The following is a 14,462-nucleotide window of genomic DNA, read 5'->3' on the forward strand; positions in this document are numbered from 1 at the left end:
CCATCACCTCCCAATAGTGCCAAACTGGGGACCAGTCCTTTAACACATGGGTATTTGGGGGCCACTCATTCAAATTACAGCACCAGGCACTAATCTGATGTCCCACAGACTCTCTTTGAGATCAACCTGTTTTACTTGATTTACTTATATTGATTTCTCTTCATTCATTTCAGGTACTTTGGAAGTGCTGGGCTCTGTGTGCAACTTAGGTCACCGAGGGAGGGAGGACTCAGGTTGTGGCTACAGGCTCAGTTGCTGTGTGACCGGCACTCCTGCCAGTGAGAGGAGGGGCACCGGAAGGGAGCTCTCACTGTCTGGACGTCAGGCCCACACCTTGCCTCATGGGTCAGAATGTGGACAGTTGCAACAGGAAACATGGGCCTCAAAATCATTCTCAGCATGAAGCTGAGATGTGGGAAAATAGGATACAATGAGCTCTGTGGGCACCAGATGGTTTTTTAGAAAACGAAGTTCATTCAGGAAGCTTGAAGGGTAACTGAATTAAGTCAACTGGGGAGAAATCAAACAGCAGCAGCCCTGTGGCCAGACCCTGTGCTGAATGCACCACATACATCAAATGAAATCCTCAGAAACCCAATTTGCAGATGAGGAAAGAACATCTCAGGCTTTATGTGTTTTGCCCACGTCACAGAGCTAGGAGCCAGGATTCAAACTCGTGTGCATCTGGCTTCCATGTTTCCGCTAATCATGGCATGGGAAGGAGTCCTTGTTTCTGCCCGCTTCCTTTTAATCAAGGAAGATCAGGCCTTGAATCTAGCCTTCAAACACAGTGATGTTTATTTAGCACTTACCGAGTAGGATAAGCCATTACATGTTGGTTGGTATTCTGGAAACTGTTGGCTATTCCCAGCCAATCTTATCTCGTATACTTGTTGAAATCTCAGCCCATATTTGCCTTGCTCACATAATGGTTCTGGAATTGGAGGAAACTGGAAGTCACATGATCGATGTTGTAATTCTGATCTTGTAGAGGATTAGCAGCATGCCCTTGGAGGAGTCATTTTTCTCTGTATGAGAAGAAAAGTACCCAGGCATCAGGAGCATGCCCAAGGATGCTCACAGCAGCTCTGAATGAGAGCATGAACAACTGAAGGCCACCCAGGATAACAGCAATGAACCATGGTGACCTGTGTGGTAGCCTGCCTCCAAGTTGGTGCCCAGCCACCTCCACCTCTGGTATTCCCCCAGGTGGTAAACCAGGGCCAATCTAAATAATCATTAGCATATGGCAAAAGGAATGGTAGGTCACATTGTCAGGACAATGGCTTCCATCCTGGGATATTTTTTCTCCTCCTTTCTCTCTGATCACTTGCTCTAGGGAAGCTGCCTTGTCCTGAGCAGTCCTGGAGAGAGCCCATGTGGACAGAACAGAGTCCACCTGCCACCAGCTATGGGAAGGAGCCGCACCAGGAGCCAAAGTTCTACACAAGCCTCCCAGTTACTGGAGCCTCTTCAGAGGACTCCAGCCCCAGCCCACAGCTCAGCTGCAACCTCACCCAAGGCCCTGATCCACAACCACAGGGACAAGCTGCTCCAGGATTACGGACTCAAAAATGGTGTGAGATAATACACTTTTGTTGTTTTAAGCTGCCAACTTTTGGAGGGGTAATTGTTTAGCAGTAATAGATCACTAATACGCCCCGTGCTGTAGAGCATTATGTAAAAGTGAAAACAATGGGCTAGGTCTGGTGTGCTGATAGGGACAGATTTCTAAGATGTTTTGTTAAGAGAAAGTAACAATTGCAGAAAAACACATTTAGCCATCTCTCTAATGTCAAATAGCATCACCAATCACTATGTTTTCTATTTACTTATATATGCATATATACATCTAGTTAATACCTTATTATGATATACTACTATGAACATTAGTTTATCTCAGTAAGGAAGTTGGAGGAGAAAAGGGCAAAAGGAGATTTTTGTTTTCATTCAACATATAATCATACCTATATCATAATCACACATCATTGATCACATATCAATGAAAATGAAGGAGTATAATAAATATAAAAATAATTTTTTATATTCAAAAATTCTATAAACTAAAAGTTTTGACTATAAGATTATTGATGTGTCTCAACTCAATGTCTTATAGTCCTTTTGGAAGAGTCATTTGAATACAAATTAAAAGAATGAAGTAACACATCACCTCTTTGTGGGCAAACATTAAAAGTTTGGTAAGTCAAGTATTGGCAAAGATGTAGCTAAATGAGTACCCTCATATCCTGCTGCTGGGAGAATCACTTAAAAATCAATTGAGAAAGCTGGTTTGGATGAGACTAAGGCAATGTCAACTACAACTCAAAATATAGACTCTGTACCCTGAGGTCCAGTACTTCCACTAGCATGTGTTCATTTTTCTACATAGACACATGCTCTAAATAAGAAAAGGCATCCTTATTTTGAACTGCTAAATTGTGTGGGGGGGTAATTTGTAAAGATAGAGATGTGTTTATATAGATGCTATATCATAAGTAACATTCTGTGACATACTCAAGGATGGACATGGCCCTGAGCTTACAAGTACAAAATTAGAAATACTCAAAATGTCCATAAATAAATAAATCAGCATATTCTCATACCAGAAATACTATGAAGCTATAAAATAAATGAACTAGACTTATATGTCATAATGCAGAGAAGTCTTTTAAGATTTTTAAGGGCAAACTGCGCTGCAGACAGAATGTTACATATGGCATGATCCCCACAGCATCTCATTTCCTAATGCTTCTTTGAAAAATGATAGCAGAAAGGCTGTAAGGGTACAGGCCAAAGACAGAAAGGTGAATTTCTCCAGAGAAGAGGAGAGAATATAATTGAGGGATTAATTAAAAAGGACTTAACTTTGAGCTGTAATGTTCTAATTTGATTAAATAGAGATAAAGCACCAGTGAGCATTATGTGAGGAATGTTTTGAAGATTCATGTGTCATTAAAAGTTAATTTAGAAATAGCCACTTGTCCACATCAAGAGCTTGACAGGATGGATATACTCTGGCATTTTGAGATCAGTTGTAGCTCAGCTCTGACTGGTTGTGCACCAGAATTACCAGAGCTTTAGGGGGAAAAAATGGTGCTAGTCCTGCCTCCAGCAGGGACTCTGATGTGACTGGTGTTGTGGCCCTGGACTTGGTGCCTTTCAAAGGCTCCCCAGGTGATTCCAGCAAACAGCTGGGGCTGAGACCCATGCTGGGACTGGAAAAATGGTTGTGATGGTCAAAATGCAGGTGGCAGAAGGTTGTGCTACCCTGGGCTAGACGCTGGAATAGAAGAGGGCCACAGTGAAATCTGATAGTCAACGAGTGGCTAACAGCCCATCTCAGCAGTAGCATCTAGGTTTGGGAAGTGTGTGATCAGGGAAGATGTGAGGGTTGTGACAGCCGGTGAACAACACAGGAACCTCTGACCTGTTGCCACACCTTTCTTGTAGATCTAGTTATTTCCAGATGAGATGCTTCAAAGCTCTACACAGTTGGGGTTATTTTCCAGGTTGTATCTCAACTATTTTTAAACAGACTTTAGAAAATCTTTTGAATTTTGTATTTTAAGATGTGGGGAGTAGGAGGCTGGTCTTTATTGGGCAACCTCCTGGGCCAGCAGGAGCTGGAATTCAGCGGGGTGGGAGGTCCTAGGTGGAGATGAACCCTCTTCAGGGTCTCAGGCTGGGGATAAGTACAATGAACGAAGCTCAAACTCTACAGAAAGCCTTCCCTTCAGGCTCAGGGGTGAGAACTGGCTGAAAAGCTTGCTGTTTGTTCTGGGACCAGAGATCAGGAGAGAGGGCCTGCCCCTGGGGAAAAGTCACTCGCCCTTGGAGCTGAGGAAATCACAGGTCTGGTGCACTCATTGCACAGACTGGGGGAAAAGAGGCCAGGGAGATGGGGAGGCCAGGTTGTCCTTCACGTCCAGCTCTCTTGATCCCCGAATGTAGGACCCTTGCTACTATTTTGCTATATCCCTGTACTCACCGAACAGATGTCTGTGTTGGCGGAAACTTGTCTCTGGACTTTGGAGAGCCCAGAACTGGAATCATGGCTTCTTGGATCTCCCTTTGGTCTTGCTGGGGAAGATTTCTCATTTTCCATTAGTTAAAAGCTCCCTGCGAGGGCTTGCTCCAGTTTGCCAGCTGCTCACACTTCACGATTCCAAATCATTCTGTTGAATGTATGAATTCTGAACTGGCTTCTACCCCTGAGGCTGGTGCCCAGCACTGCCTCATTTATTGGATGTTGGTGGCCATCTCCTGCTCCTTGGGAAGGGAAGGTGGGGGCCGCTCTCACCTGACTAGGGTGTCCAGCTGAGATGAATGGGCTTTATTGCCACGAAACTTACCCGGAGTTGGTGCCACACCCCCATTCTGATGTCAGACCCTGCAGGGACCTAAGGATTGGCCTGTCCAGCCCTGTACATCTAATCATCTTGGGTTGGTCTTGGGAACAATGGCTTGCAGAAAAATGATCATGTGTAAAATCATTCATAATAAAATGCTCTTGAGTCATCTTGCTCGGGGAGAGAAATAAATGCTCCTGGCCTAAGATTCTGAGCAGGAGTGACAGGGGCAGCTTGGAGAATTGAAATCACCTGTGCTCCCCGCATCTGATTTCATTGAGTTGGGGCTCAGGCATGGGTAATTTTTGAAAGCGCCTCGTATGACTTTATTAAATAGTCCGGCTGAGAAACTAGGGATTGGGGAAGGGAACAGGAAGGGATTGTTGTGGTCAGTGGATGGAATTAATTATGTTTGCTCAGTTAAGAAGCTCTGTAGAGAGGGAAGTGACTTACTCACAGTTTTGCATATTGTTGGCCAACTAAATTCAAGTTTCAGTTTAATGAAGACCCATGGATCACCTGCCCTGTGCTGAGTATGGATGGAAACTGGGATGTTCGGGCTGTCGCTGCAGCCATTCACTAGGGCTAACTCCAATCAAAAGCCAAAGAGAGAAGCAGAAGTCCCTCCCACAGCTCCTGTGGGCCTAGCTCCTACCAGGGCCTCCTCACCTTGCTTCTCCTGCACAGGGCTGCAGACCTGAAGTGTTGGGTGACTGCCTCCTTTGACCATCCTCTCCTCTGAGAAGCAGGAGAATATGAGAGCAGATTGCATGGGCCTCTGGAAGCAGATTGCTTAGGTTTGCTCCAGTGCTTCTTGCTGTGTGACCTGGGCATATTACATAATCTGTCTGTGCTTCAACTTCCTCATCTATAAAATTGGGCTAAATATAGATCACAGGGTTGTGAGGGCTAAGCAAGTGTGCAGTGTGTGCAGGAAGTGCTTAATGCAGAGTCTGGCACAAAATATGCACCAGTGAGATTTCAGCTGTTGTCCCTGAGCTTGCGTGCTTCTGGTTGAAAGGAAGGAAAGTTTCTCTGCAAACTCTCTGTGTCCTAGACTAAGGTAACTAAATCCTGTTATTTGGCACGAACAGTCTGTCCAGCCAGTGGGGCACTCGCTGCCTCACTCTTGTCCTTTCCGCCACCTGCTCTCCATGCACCTGGGCCCAGTTATGCATCTGTGAAGATCTGTGCTCAGCTCTCAGCTACAAACAGATTCCATCTGCGGCCTTTTGTCTGCCTGAGCCCACAGACTCACCTGTCGTCACCTTGAGTTTGTGTTCCAGAAGCATCTTTTTTCTTCTTCTTTTTAAAAAATTTGTTCTAATCAGTCAGAAGCATCCTAATCAAGGGCCTCTAAAGAGGTTAAAAAGAGGCTGATAGGATGGACCCTAATCCAATGTGAAGGGCCCTGATAAGAAGAGGAAACACAACCTAGGGAGAAGGCAGCCCATCTAAAGCTGAGGATAGGCCTCAGGTCCCTTGACCTCAGACTTCCACCCTTCAGAACTGTGAGAAAAGAAAATCCCCTCATTTGTTCAGCCCTGTCTGATGATCTGTTAAGCTTCTGTGGTTTAATAAACCCCTCTGGTGGCGTTTTGTTATGGCAACTGGAGCTGGGACACTTCCCCAGATGGATGCTTTCTAAGGCCCTGTCACTTGATGTCCTTCAATTCCTTTTGTGTCCTCTCAGTTAATTATTGAAAATTGTTTCTGGACATTAGGGAACTCTGCAAGGGGGTGGCGGGTGCTGGAGTTGGGGGTCCACCTCTCCCAGGCTCAGGGACTGGGAAGAATGGGGAAGTAGCTGCTTTTCCAGAAGTGGTGTTGAGTTCGCCCCTTCATCTTGGAGCTGCCCTGCTGAGCTGGCTCTCCAAGCTAAAAAGAAATGCTTCACAGCCTACAGCAGGCAGAGAGGGGATGCAGCCAGGTCGCCCAGGCAGGCCCTGCTTCCCACCCATGGGTAAAGGGTCAGACCAGCCTCTGTGATTACCAACCAGCTTCTCCGTGTAGGTGGTTCTTCAAGTCCACTCAGCAGCACACCAGGGGCATGCTGGGCCCTGTGCTGGCCATGAGCTTGCCCAGAGGCCAGCCCCACCATCCTTCCCCACAGCCCACCCACTTGGTGGCAGGACCCTTGCAATTGCAAGTCATAGAAAAATCAAATTAGCGTGGCCAATGAGGAAGGGGTCTATCAATTCACATAACTAGTGAGTTGATAACTAGCTGACTCCTATAACTAGAAAGTCTGGAAGGGTGCAACTGGTTGAAGACTTGATTGGATTCAAGGGTCCAGAGGACACCATCAACAACCCATTTGTTTATCCTCATCTCCTCACCTGCTTTCCCCTTCTGTGATTTTATCCTCCAGTAGCTTTCCCTGTGTGATGGCAAAGGGGCTAACAGGAGCTCTAGGCTGATATCTGAATAAGCTCAATGAGAAGATTTGGTGAAGACAGTTTGGCTCTGCTTGGATCATGTGTCAACTTATGAACATTAGTAATATTTGTAATATTTAGAATTATGCTATTATAAGAATGGCAGGGAAGGTACTCTGGCTGCGCCAGAGTCCAGAGTTGCCATGTGCCTTATAGGAGGAAGGAAGGGGCTAACCATATGGAATGGACTCCCACTTTCAAGGAAGGATTTCTGTAGCAGGAGGACAAAATTAAAAAAAAAAAAAAAGTGTGGTGGTAGGAAGGATTTGGTCTAGCAAAACCTCAGGCTGTTTGTGGTTTTGGTGTTAAGTTCTTTGAGTTCTTTATATATCCTGGAGATTAGTGATATATCTGATGTGTGTGTGGCAAAAATTTGCTCCCAATATGTAGGCTTTCTCTTTACCTCGTTGATTGTTTCTTTTGCTGAGAAGAAGTTTTTAGTTTAAGTCCATTTTATTTATTAATTCTTGATTTTATTTCTTGTACTTTAGGAGTCTTTTTAAGAAAATCAGGGCCTAATCCAACATGATGGAGATTGGAGCCTACATTTTCCTCTATTAGGTGCAGGGTTTCTGGTCTAATTCCCAACTCCTTGACGCACTTTGATTTTGTGCATGGTGAGAGAGAGGGCTTTATTTTCATTTCGTTGCATATGGATTTCCAGTTCTCCCAGCACCTTTTGTTGAAGAGGCTATCTTTTCTCCAATGTATGTTTTTTTGCGCCTTTGTCTAGTATGAGGATAACTGTATTTATATGGGTTTGTTTCTGTGTTTTTTATTCTGTACCATTGGTCTACATGTCTGTTTTGGTGCCAATACCATGCCATTTTTTTTTTACTATAGCTTTGCAGTATAGTTTAATATCTGGTATTGTGATTCCTCCTGTTTCACTCTTCTTGCTAAGGACTGCTATGGCTATTCTGGGTCTCTTATTTTTCCAAATGAATTTCAAGATTGCTTTTTATTTCTATAAGAATGATGATGAGATTTTAATTGGAATCACATTGAATCTGTATAGCACTTTGGGTAGTATGGCCATTTTGACATTAATAATTTTGCCTATCCAAGAGCATGGCAGATCTTTCCATCTTCTAAAGTCTTATTCAGTTTCTTTTTTAGTATTCCATAGTTTGTATTGTAGAGGTCTTTCATCTCTTTTGTTAAATTGATTCCCAAGTATTTTATTTTTTGAGGCTATTGTGAATGGGGTAGTTTTCCTAATTTCTTTTTCAGATTGATTCATCATTGAGGTATATAAATGCATTTGATTTATATACATTCAGTCAACAAATATATGAAAAAAAAAGGTCAATAGCTCTAGTAATTAGATAAACACAAATTAAAACTACTCTAAGATTCCATCTCACACTAGTCAGAATGGCAGTTATCAAGAAAACAGACCAAAATAAATGTCGGTGAGGATGTGGGGGAAAAGGTACACTCATACACTGCTGGTAGGACTGCAAGTTGGTGAAACCAATCTGGAAAGTAGTATGGAGATTCCTTAGAAAACTTGGACTAGAACCACCATTTGACCCAGCTATCCCTCTCCTACCTAGGTCTATACCCAAAGGACTTAAAATCAGCATATTACAGAGACACAACCACATCAATGTTTATAGCAGTTCATTTCACAATAGTTAAACTGTGGAAACAACCTGGATGCCCGTCAATAGATGAATGGATAGAGAAACTGTGGTATATATACCTAATGGAATATTACTCAGCATTAAAAGAGAATAAAATTATGTGCAGGTAAATGAATGGAGTTAGAGAATATCATGCTAAGTGAAGTAAGCCAATCCCCCAAAACCAAAGGCTGAATGTTCTCTCTGATAAGGAAAAATGGAGGAACTTTGATGGGGCAAAGGGAGGCAGAGGTGAGGAAGGGGCATGAAAATAGGAAAGATGGTGGAATGAGATGGACATCATTACCCTAAGTACACGTATGAATGCACATATGGTGTGACGCTACATTGGATACAACCATAGAAATGTAAAGTTGTGCTACAGTTGTGTACAATGAAACAAACTGCATTGTGCTGTCATATTTACCTAATTTAAAAAACAAAACAAAAAAAAGAAAACCTAAGGCTAGCATGGTCTGCTCCAAGCTCAATAGACCCGTTGTTATGATTCTTGTACCATTCGTGACCTTTTTCCATGACCCAATGCATGTCATTCCTTCTTCTTGTGCTACAACAGAAATTGACATAAAATTTGAAGGTAGACTGTGACTCCAACATCATTGCATTCTCAGTAGAAACACAATTGACCAAGAGAAATCTGAAAAAAATGTTCAACATTACTAATCCTTAGAGAAACGCACATTAAAATCATAATGAGATACCCTCCCACACCTATTAGAATGGCTATTATCAAAAAGACCAAAGAACCAGTGGCACATCCCTTCATCCCAGTAACTCAGGAGGCTGAGGCAGGAGGATTATAAATTCAAGGTAAACCTCAGCAACTTTGTGAGAACTGATCTCAAAATAAAAAACAAAAGGTCTCCGGATGGATATCAGGGCTAAAGTACCCCTGGGTTCAACCCCCAGTATAAATAAAAAAAAAAAGAAAGAAAGACAAAAGATATTAAGTACTGGTCTGGATGTGGACAAACTAGAATTATTGTACAATGTTTTGGGGAATGTAAGCTAGTACAGTCATTATGGAAATAAGTATGGGAAGTTTCTTTTAAAATTAAAAATAGAGCTCAGTTGGTAGAGTGCTTGCCTTGCATGGAAAGGCCTGGGTTCAATCCCCAGAAACAAGCAAACAAACAAAAAAATCACCCTATGGTCCAGCCATCCCACTACTTGGTATATATCCAAAGGAAACGGCATCAGTGTGTTTATAGACATCTGCACCCCATGTTCATTGCAGCAATAGTCTCAGAACCAAGAAATGGGAAAAGCTGTGTCTATCAGTGGGTGAGTTGATACAGAAAATGTGGTTTAGAAATATAAGGGGACACTATTCAGTCTTTAAAAAAAAATTAGGAAGTCCTGTCCTTTGTGACATTGAATGAGGCCAAAGGACATTTTACTGGGGGAAATAAGCCAGGCATAGGACAACATGTGGAATCTATAAAAGTTGAACTCATAGAAACAGCAGAATGGTGAATGCCAGGGGCCCAGGAGTGGCTGGGCGTTGGATGGGGGAGATTCTGGTCCCAGGAGGCCAAATTACTCTTAGATGAGAGGGATGAGTTTAAGGGATCTATTGTACAATAAGATGACTACAGTTAATAATAGCATACAACAGAATAAGTACAGTTGATAATGTTATATGCACGTGAAAATGACTCAGAAAGTAGATTTTAAGGGTACTCACCACCAAAAAGAATATGAAATAATGTATATGTATACATGTTTCAAAATATGTTTTATGCCATAAATATGTACAAATTATTATCATTATGTTATCATCATCATCATCATCAGGGATTGTACCGAGGGTTGCTTAACCATTGAGTCACATCCCCAGCCCATTTTATGTTTTATATTGAGACAGAAGTATGTCATAAAGCCCACCCTGGAAGTGAGGGAAACTGGGAAGATATTTAGTTGGTAGATTGCTACCTCCTCCCCAAACTGGAGCTCTGTTACAACAAAAAGGAAGAAGTGGCGCTAGGATAAGTGAGGAGCACTGCCTACTTCCATTAGCACTGGGCCTGAAAGGGGGATAACTAACCATCACCAAACTTCTCCCCATAAGCCATATGACATGGGCTCTGTATTAGCTGCTTTCTGTTGCTCTAACAAAATACACAAGAATGGATACTTTATAAAGAGATGAGGTTTATTTAGCACAGAATCCAACATTTGGCAGCCCCTGAGACTGATCATTGGTGAGAGTGATCACAACATGGTGAATGGCATCATGGTAGGAAGACATGCAAGGGGTCGAGACTGAGTGGCCAGAAACTGGGGAGGATGAGTCTTGTTCTCTTTATGACACCCCCTCTCACAGGAACTAACAGGGACCCATGAGAAGTTCATTACTCCCTTCCAAGGGCCTCATCCCCAGTGGCCAAATTACCTCCCACTAGGCCGCACTTCTTGCAGGTTCTACCCCCTCAACTGTGCCGCACCCAGGACCTAGCCTCCAGCCTATGAACCTTTGGGGGATAAACTACATCCATCCTCACAAGCTCCAACAAAGCCACATTGTAAGAGCAGCATGTCCCCATCCAGAAGTGTGTATGTGAGGCCAGGGGAAGGTTGATATCAGTGGGCACAGGAAGCAGCCAGAGCCCCCATTCCAGAACTCTCTGATGTCACACTTGTAGTCATGGTACTCTGGGTGCCAAGCCAGGAGAAGGAGCGGTTGGCTCTCATTTGTTTGAGAGCAGGCATCGCAGCAGCATGACTGTACCAAACGATTTACTGTCCCCACCCCGACCCCCAGCCAGATCCTGGCTATTCTCAAGCCTCTGGGCTTGTTTCACAGTGGCAGCCCTGGTGTCTCTAACTGCTGTCTTCTTTACGTTTCCGTGAGTCTCTGGGCCAGCTGTCGGGTCTCACCAAGAGACAGAAGGGAAATAGACAGTGAGAGTGTAGAGGCAGGGAGATGGAGGGAGGCCGGGAGGGGAAGTAGGATATTTAGTGAGAAGCACAGAGATGTGGGAAGCCTGAGGATTTGGGGGGACTATGGGAGGCTGGTAATGCTGGTGACATTTGGTGGAGGGAATGGGGTCTGTCTCTAGCCTGGATATTCAGATCTGTCCTTAAGGTGTATGGGTCTGACCTCAGGTGAGCCAGGCCTCATGGGGGCTCCGGGTTGCCCCCGACTAGAACTGAGTCTGGCTCTGATTTCAGAGCCCGAGCACTGGCGCAAGATGGAGAGTGGGCCTACCCAGTGGTTTCCGGACTTCTCTTCCTCCTGAGTTTATACAGCCTCATTGGCATGAACTTTTCAGACCCAGGAATCTTGCATAGAGGTAAGGCCTCAGACTCCTGGGAGAGGGAGGTGGCACCCCAAGGCTGGTGCCTACAAGGGTCATTTGTAAAGGGCTGACCCCACCTGTGGCCTCAGGATCCCTTCTTACCCTGTCATTATTACTTGGGCCCTGGCACTTCATTTCCCAAACCACTGAAGTGTGAAAAACAGAATCCTGGAGGTTTTCCAGTTGCTTTAGAAGGGAGGACGGGGCAAGAGAGGCAGCAGGCTCTTCCAACCACACAGTTCCCCCTTCCTCTTTCCCATTTCACACTCGACTCCAAGCACTGATCACTATTCCACAGGGGGAGCTCCATGTGAAGCTCCTGTGCTGGACAGCCCTTCTCTCTGACTGCAGCCCATCTGAGTGGTCAGCTTGCTCAACAGGGACCGGGGTTCCCCTGCCCTCCTCCTCCCCACCTTCTTGATGCCCAGTGAAGCTATGGGGTTGCCCCGAGCATCACAGTGATCAAAGGGCCTCCTCCACTGCCCACACCTCTCCTTCTGCCAGGCGCCTTCGAGCAGTACCCTGAGACTATATACAATGCACGAGTGAATGGCAGGTTGTACTACATGCCGTGGTGTCCCACGTGCTGTTTTCACCGCCCGCCCCGAACCTTCCACTGCAAAAGGTGTAACATCTGTGTGGAGGTGAGTGCTCCTCCTGCCTGTCCACTCACCAACCTATCTCCGTGCACCTGGCCAGGACCAGGAACCTCACATCATGAGTGGGCCAGGTGAGGGTATCAGACCATGTTCCCAGAGTGCTTCAAGTGGCTGTCAGCCACTGTTGGTCACTTATATATGTCATCACCTCTGTGTCTGCACCTGTCCAGGGAAGCTGGCCTTGCTTGCACAGGTGTGACATACAACGGGCATACCCTCTGTGCGGAGCCTGGTGGAGTCAGGGGGAGGAAAGGCAGTGACTTTGCCCTCCCCTGGCTTGCTGATACTAGATCCCCATCCCTTTAGGCTGACTGCTGCTCTGTCCTGGGAATCTTTTCCCGTCTTGGTCTGGGTGTCCCAGTTGGAGGGTTTCCTGGGTTCTGAGTGCATTTCTCTGATGTGCCCACCCTGATGGGGTTCACAAGTGCAGACAGCCGGTAGTGGAAGGGCATATTTTTCATCCTTTTTTAGTACTTGAGGAAATGGAGGCCCAGAGTTTTCATGTCCTGGTCCACGTGACACCAGGCAGGTCTTGTCTCTAAAGAGCTCACTCAGGACAGGTGACCTGATGAGCCATGGGGTCCTAACTGTGCTCTCAGCATGGAAATGCCAGGTTCTCGCTGAGATGGGAACCCTTATGTAAGGTCAAGAGCAGGCAGCCTAGAGGGCTGCGTAGGGGAGGCCTCAGGATTAGGGGGTGATGGAGGCCAATCCAGAAGGACCCTCTGACCTGTCTCCTCTCCCCTAGGAGTTCGACCACCATTGCAGGTGGGTGAATAACTGCGTGGGGCACCGAAACATCCGGCTCTACCTGCTACTCCTCATGTCCCTGTGCCTGTATCTGGGTACCGTGCTGGCCACCTGCGTGGTTTTCATCATACACAGGAGGAACATGGCGTTTTTGGACAAAATCATGACGTATCCACACAGTCCCAAGGGCCCACACTGGGAAGAGCTGGTGTGGTGGGGAGGGAGGGACAAACAGCCCAGTAGGGTCAGGGTGGCAGGGGAGGGTCTGATGTGGTCGGGGCTAGAGGGAGAAGTCACTTGGCAGCACCTGTGAGGGACAGGTGGAAGGCCAGTGGAGTCAGGGACATGGGCGGGGTAGGATGCCTGTGGAGTTAAGAATCTAGGGGCCCACAGAGTAGTATACTGAAAGTTGAAAAGGGACAGGTGGGAGGACAGTGTGGTGGAGGGAGGTTTCCCTTGGTTGTACTGGACTAACTGTCCAGTCCATGGAGGGAGAGCCATGAGCGGTGCTACCTGGGGCAAGAGGGAGCGAAGGAGGGAGCAGTGGGGTCGAAAGTGGGGCCAAGGAGGAGCTCTTCCGTGGCTTCCCTTCTTAGCCTGTGCACAGCATCCTAGTGGCTGTACCCGCTGGGGCCCTCCTGGTCCCGCTCATCCTGCAATTGTTCATCAAGGCAGTGGCGGTGGGCACCGCCAGGCGACCCTATGAGGAGAAGGTAAGTGGTGAGTGCGTGTGCCCTTGGCTGTGTGGAGGCATCTTGCACCTCTTTAATTAGACACTTTGTGCACTTTCTCCACTGCCCTTGGCCCTGATGGTACCTCATGAGTCCTTCCAGACCCACCTCTGAAGATGCAGCTCAGATATTTCTATACCCTGGAGCTTGGGTCCATTCTGCCTCCTTGGTGCATTGCATTGAAAGCCTACTGTGTGCTGGGTGTTCTAGGTGGCGGTTATTTGAGGGATGGGTGTAGGGGTGAGTAAGTACATCATGCACTTGTGTTGATAAGCAACCTGCCATCAGAATAACACCCAGAGACACCAGGAACACTCTGAGCAAGGGGTCAGTCCTGAGTGGTGTAGCCGAATGGAAGAGACTGGGAGTTTGGCGAAGCCCACGCTGTAGAGGAGAACATGCCACTCTCTGTGTCCTAGGTGTGCTTTTGGAGAGGCAGACAGGAGGGCATTGACTGTGCGAGGTACAATTTTGTAGAAAGGCACAGAAATCTGAAAGTAGGGTTTTAACAGAATGATGAAGAAATGGATCCTAGTTCAAACACAAGGTGACATGGGCAATGAGGTTGACCCCATGGGGGTCAA

The 14,462-nt window shown here is 46.0% G+C and overlaps 1 protein-coding gene and 1 long non-coding RNA gene across 5 annotated transcripts in view; one reads left to right on the plus strand and one right to left on the minus strand.

Moving 5' to 3' along the window:
• Positions 1 to 930: 930 nt before the first annotated feature.
• LOC144376399 (uncharacterized) lies at positions 931 to 5,302 on the minus strand. The gene is made up of 3 exons (XR_013436845.1): positions 5,019 to 5,302; positions 3,989 to 4,175; positions 931 to 1,028 (listed from the first exon to the last, which is right to left on the minus strand). It is a non-coding gene; the product is annotated as an uncharacterized LOC144376399 (long non-coding RNA).
• The window catches only part of LOC144376395 (palmitoyltransferase ZDHHC19-like), a 51,998-nt gene continuing 38,547 nt past the window's right edge, over positions 1,012 to 14,462 (plus strand). For all 4 annotated transcript variants that reach the window (XM_078044017.1, XM_078044019.1, XM_078044020.1 and 1 more), the window contains exons 1-5: positions 1,012 to 1,579; positions 11,611 to 11,732; positions 12,243 to 12,382; positions 13,146 to 13,315; positions 13,755 to 13,860. In XM_078044017.1, the coding sequence (XP_077900143.1) occupies positions 1,575 to 1,579; positions 11,611 to 11,732; positions 12,243 to 12,382; positions 13,146 to 13,315; positions 13,755 to 13,860 (543 nt within the window). In that variant the 5' untranslated portion in view covers positions 1,012 to 1,574. The remainder of the gene's footprint in view (positions 1,580 to 11,610; positions 11,733 to 12,242; positions 12,383 to 13,145; positions 13,316 to 13,754; positions 13,861 to 14,462) is intronic.

Source organism: Ictidomys tridecemlineatus, chromosome 3, assembly GCF_052094955.1.
Source record: "Ictidomys tridecemlineatus isolate mIctTri1 chromosome 3, mIctTri1.hap1, whole genome shotgun sequence".
NCBI lineage: Eukaryota > Metazoa > Chordata > Mammalia > Rodentia > Sciuridae > Ictidomys > Ictidomys tridecemlineatus.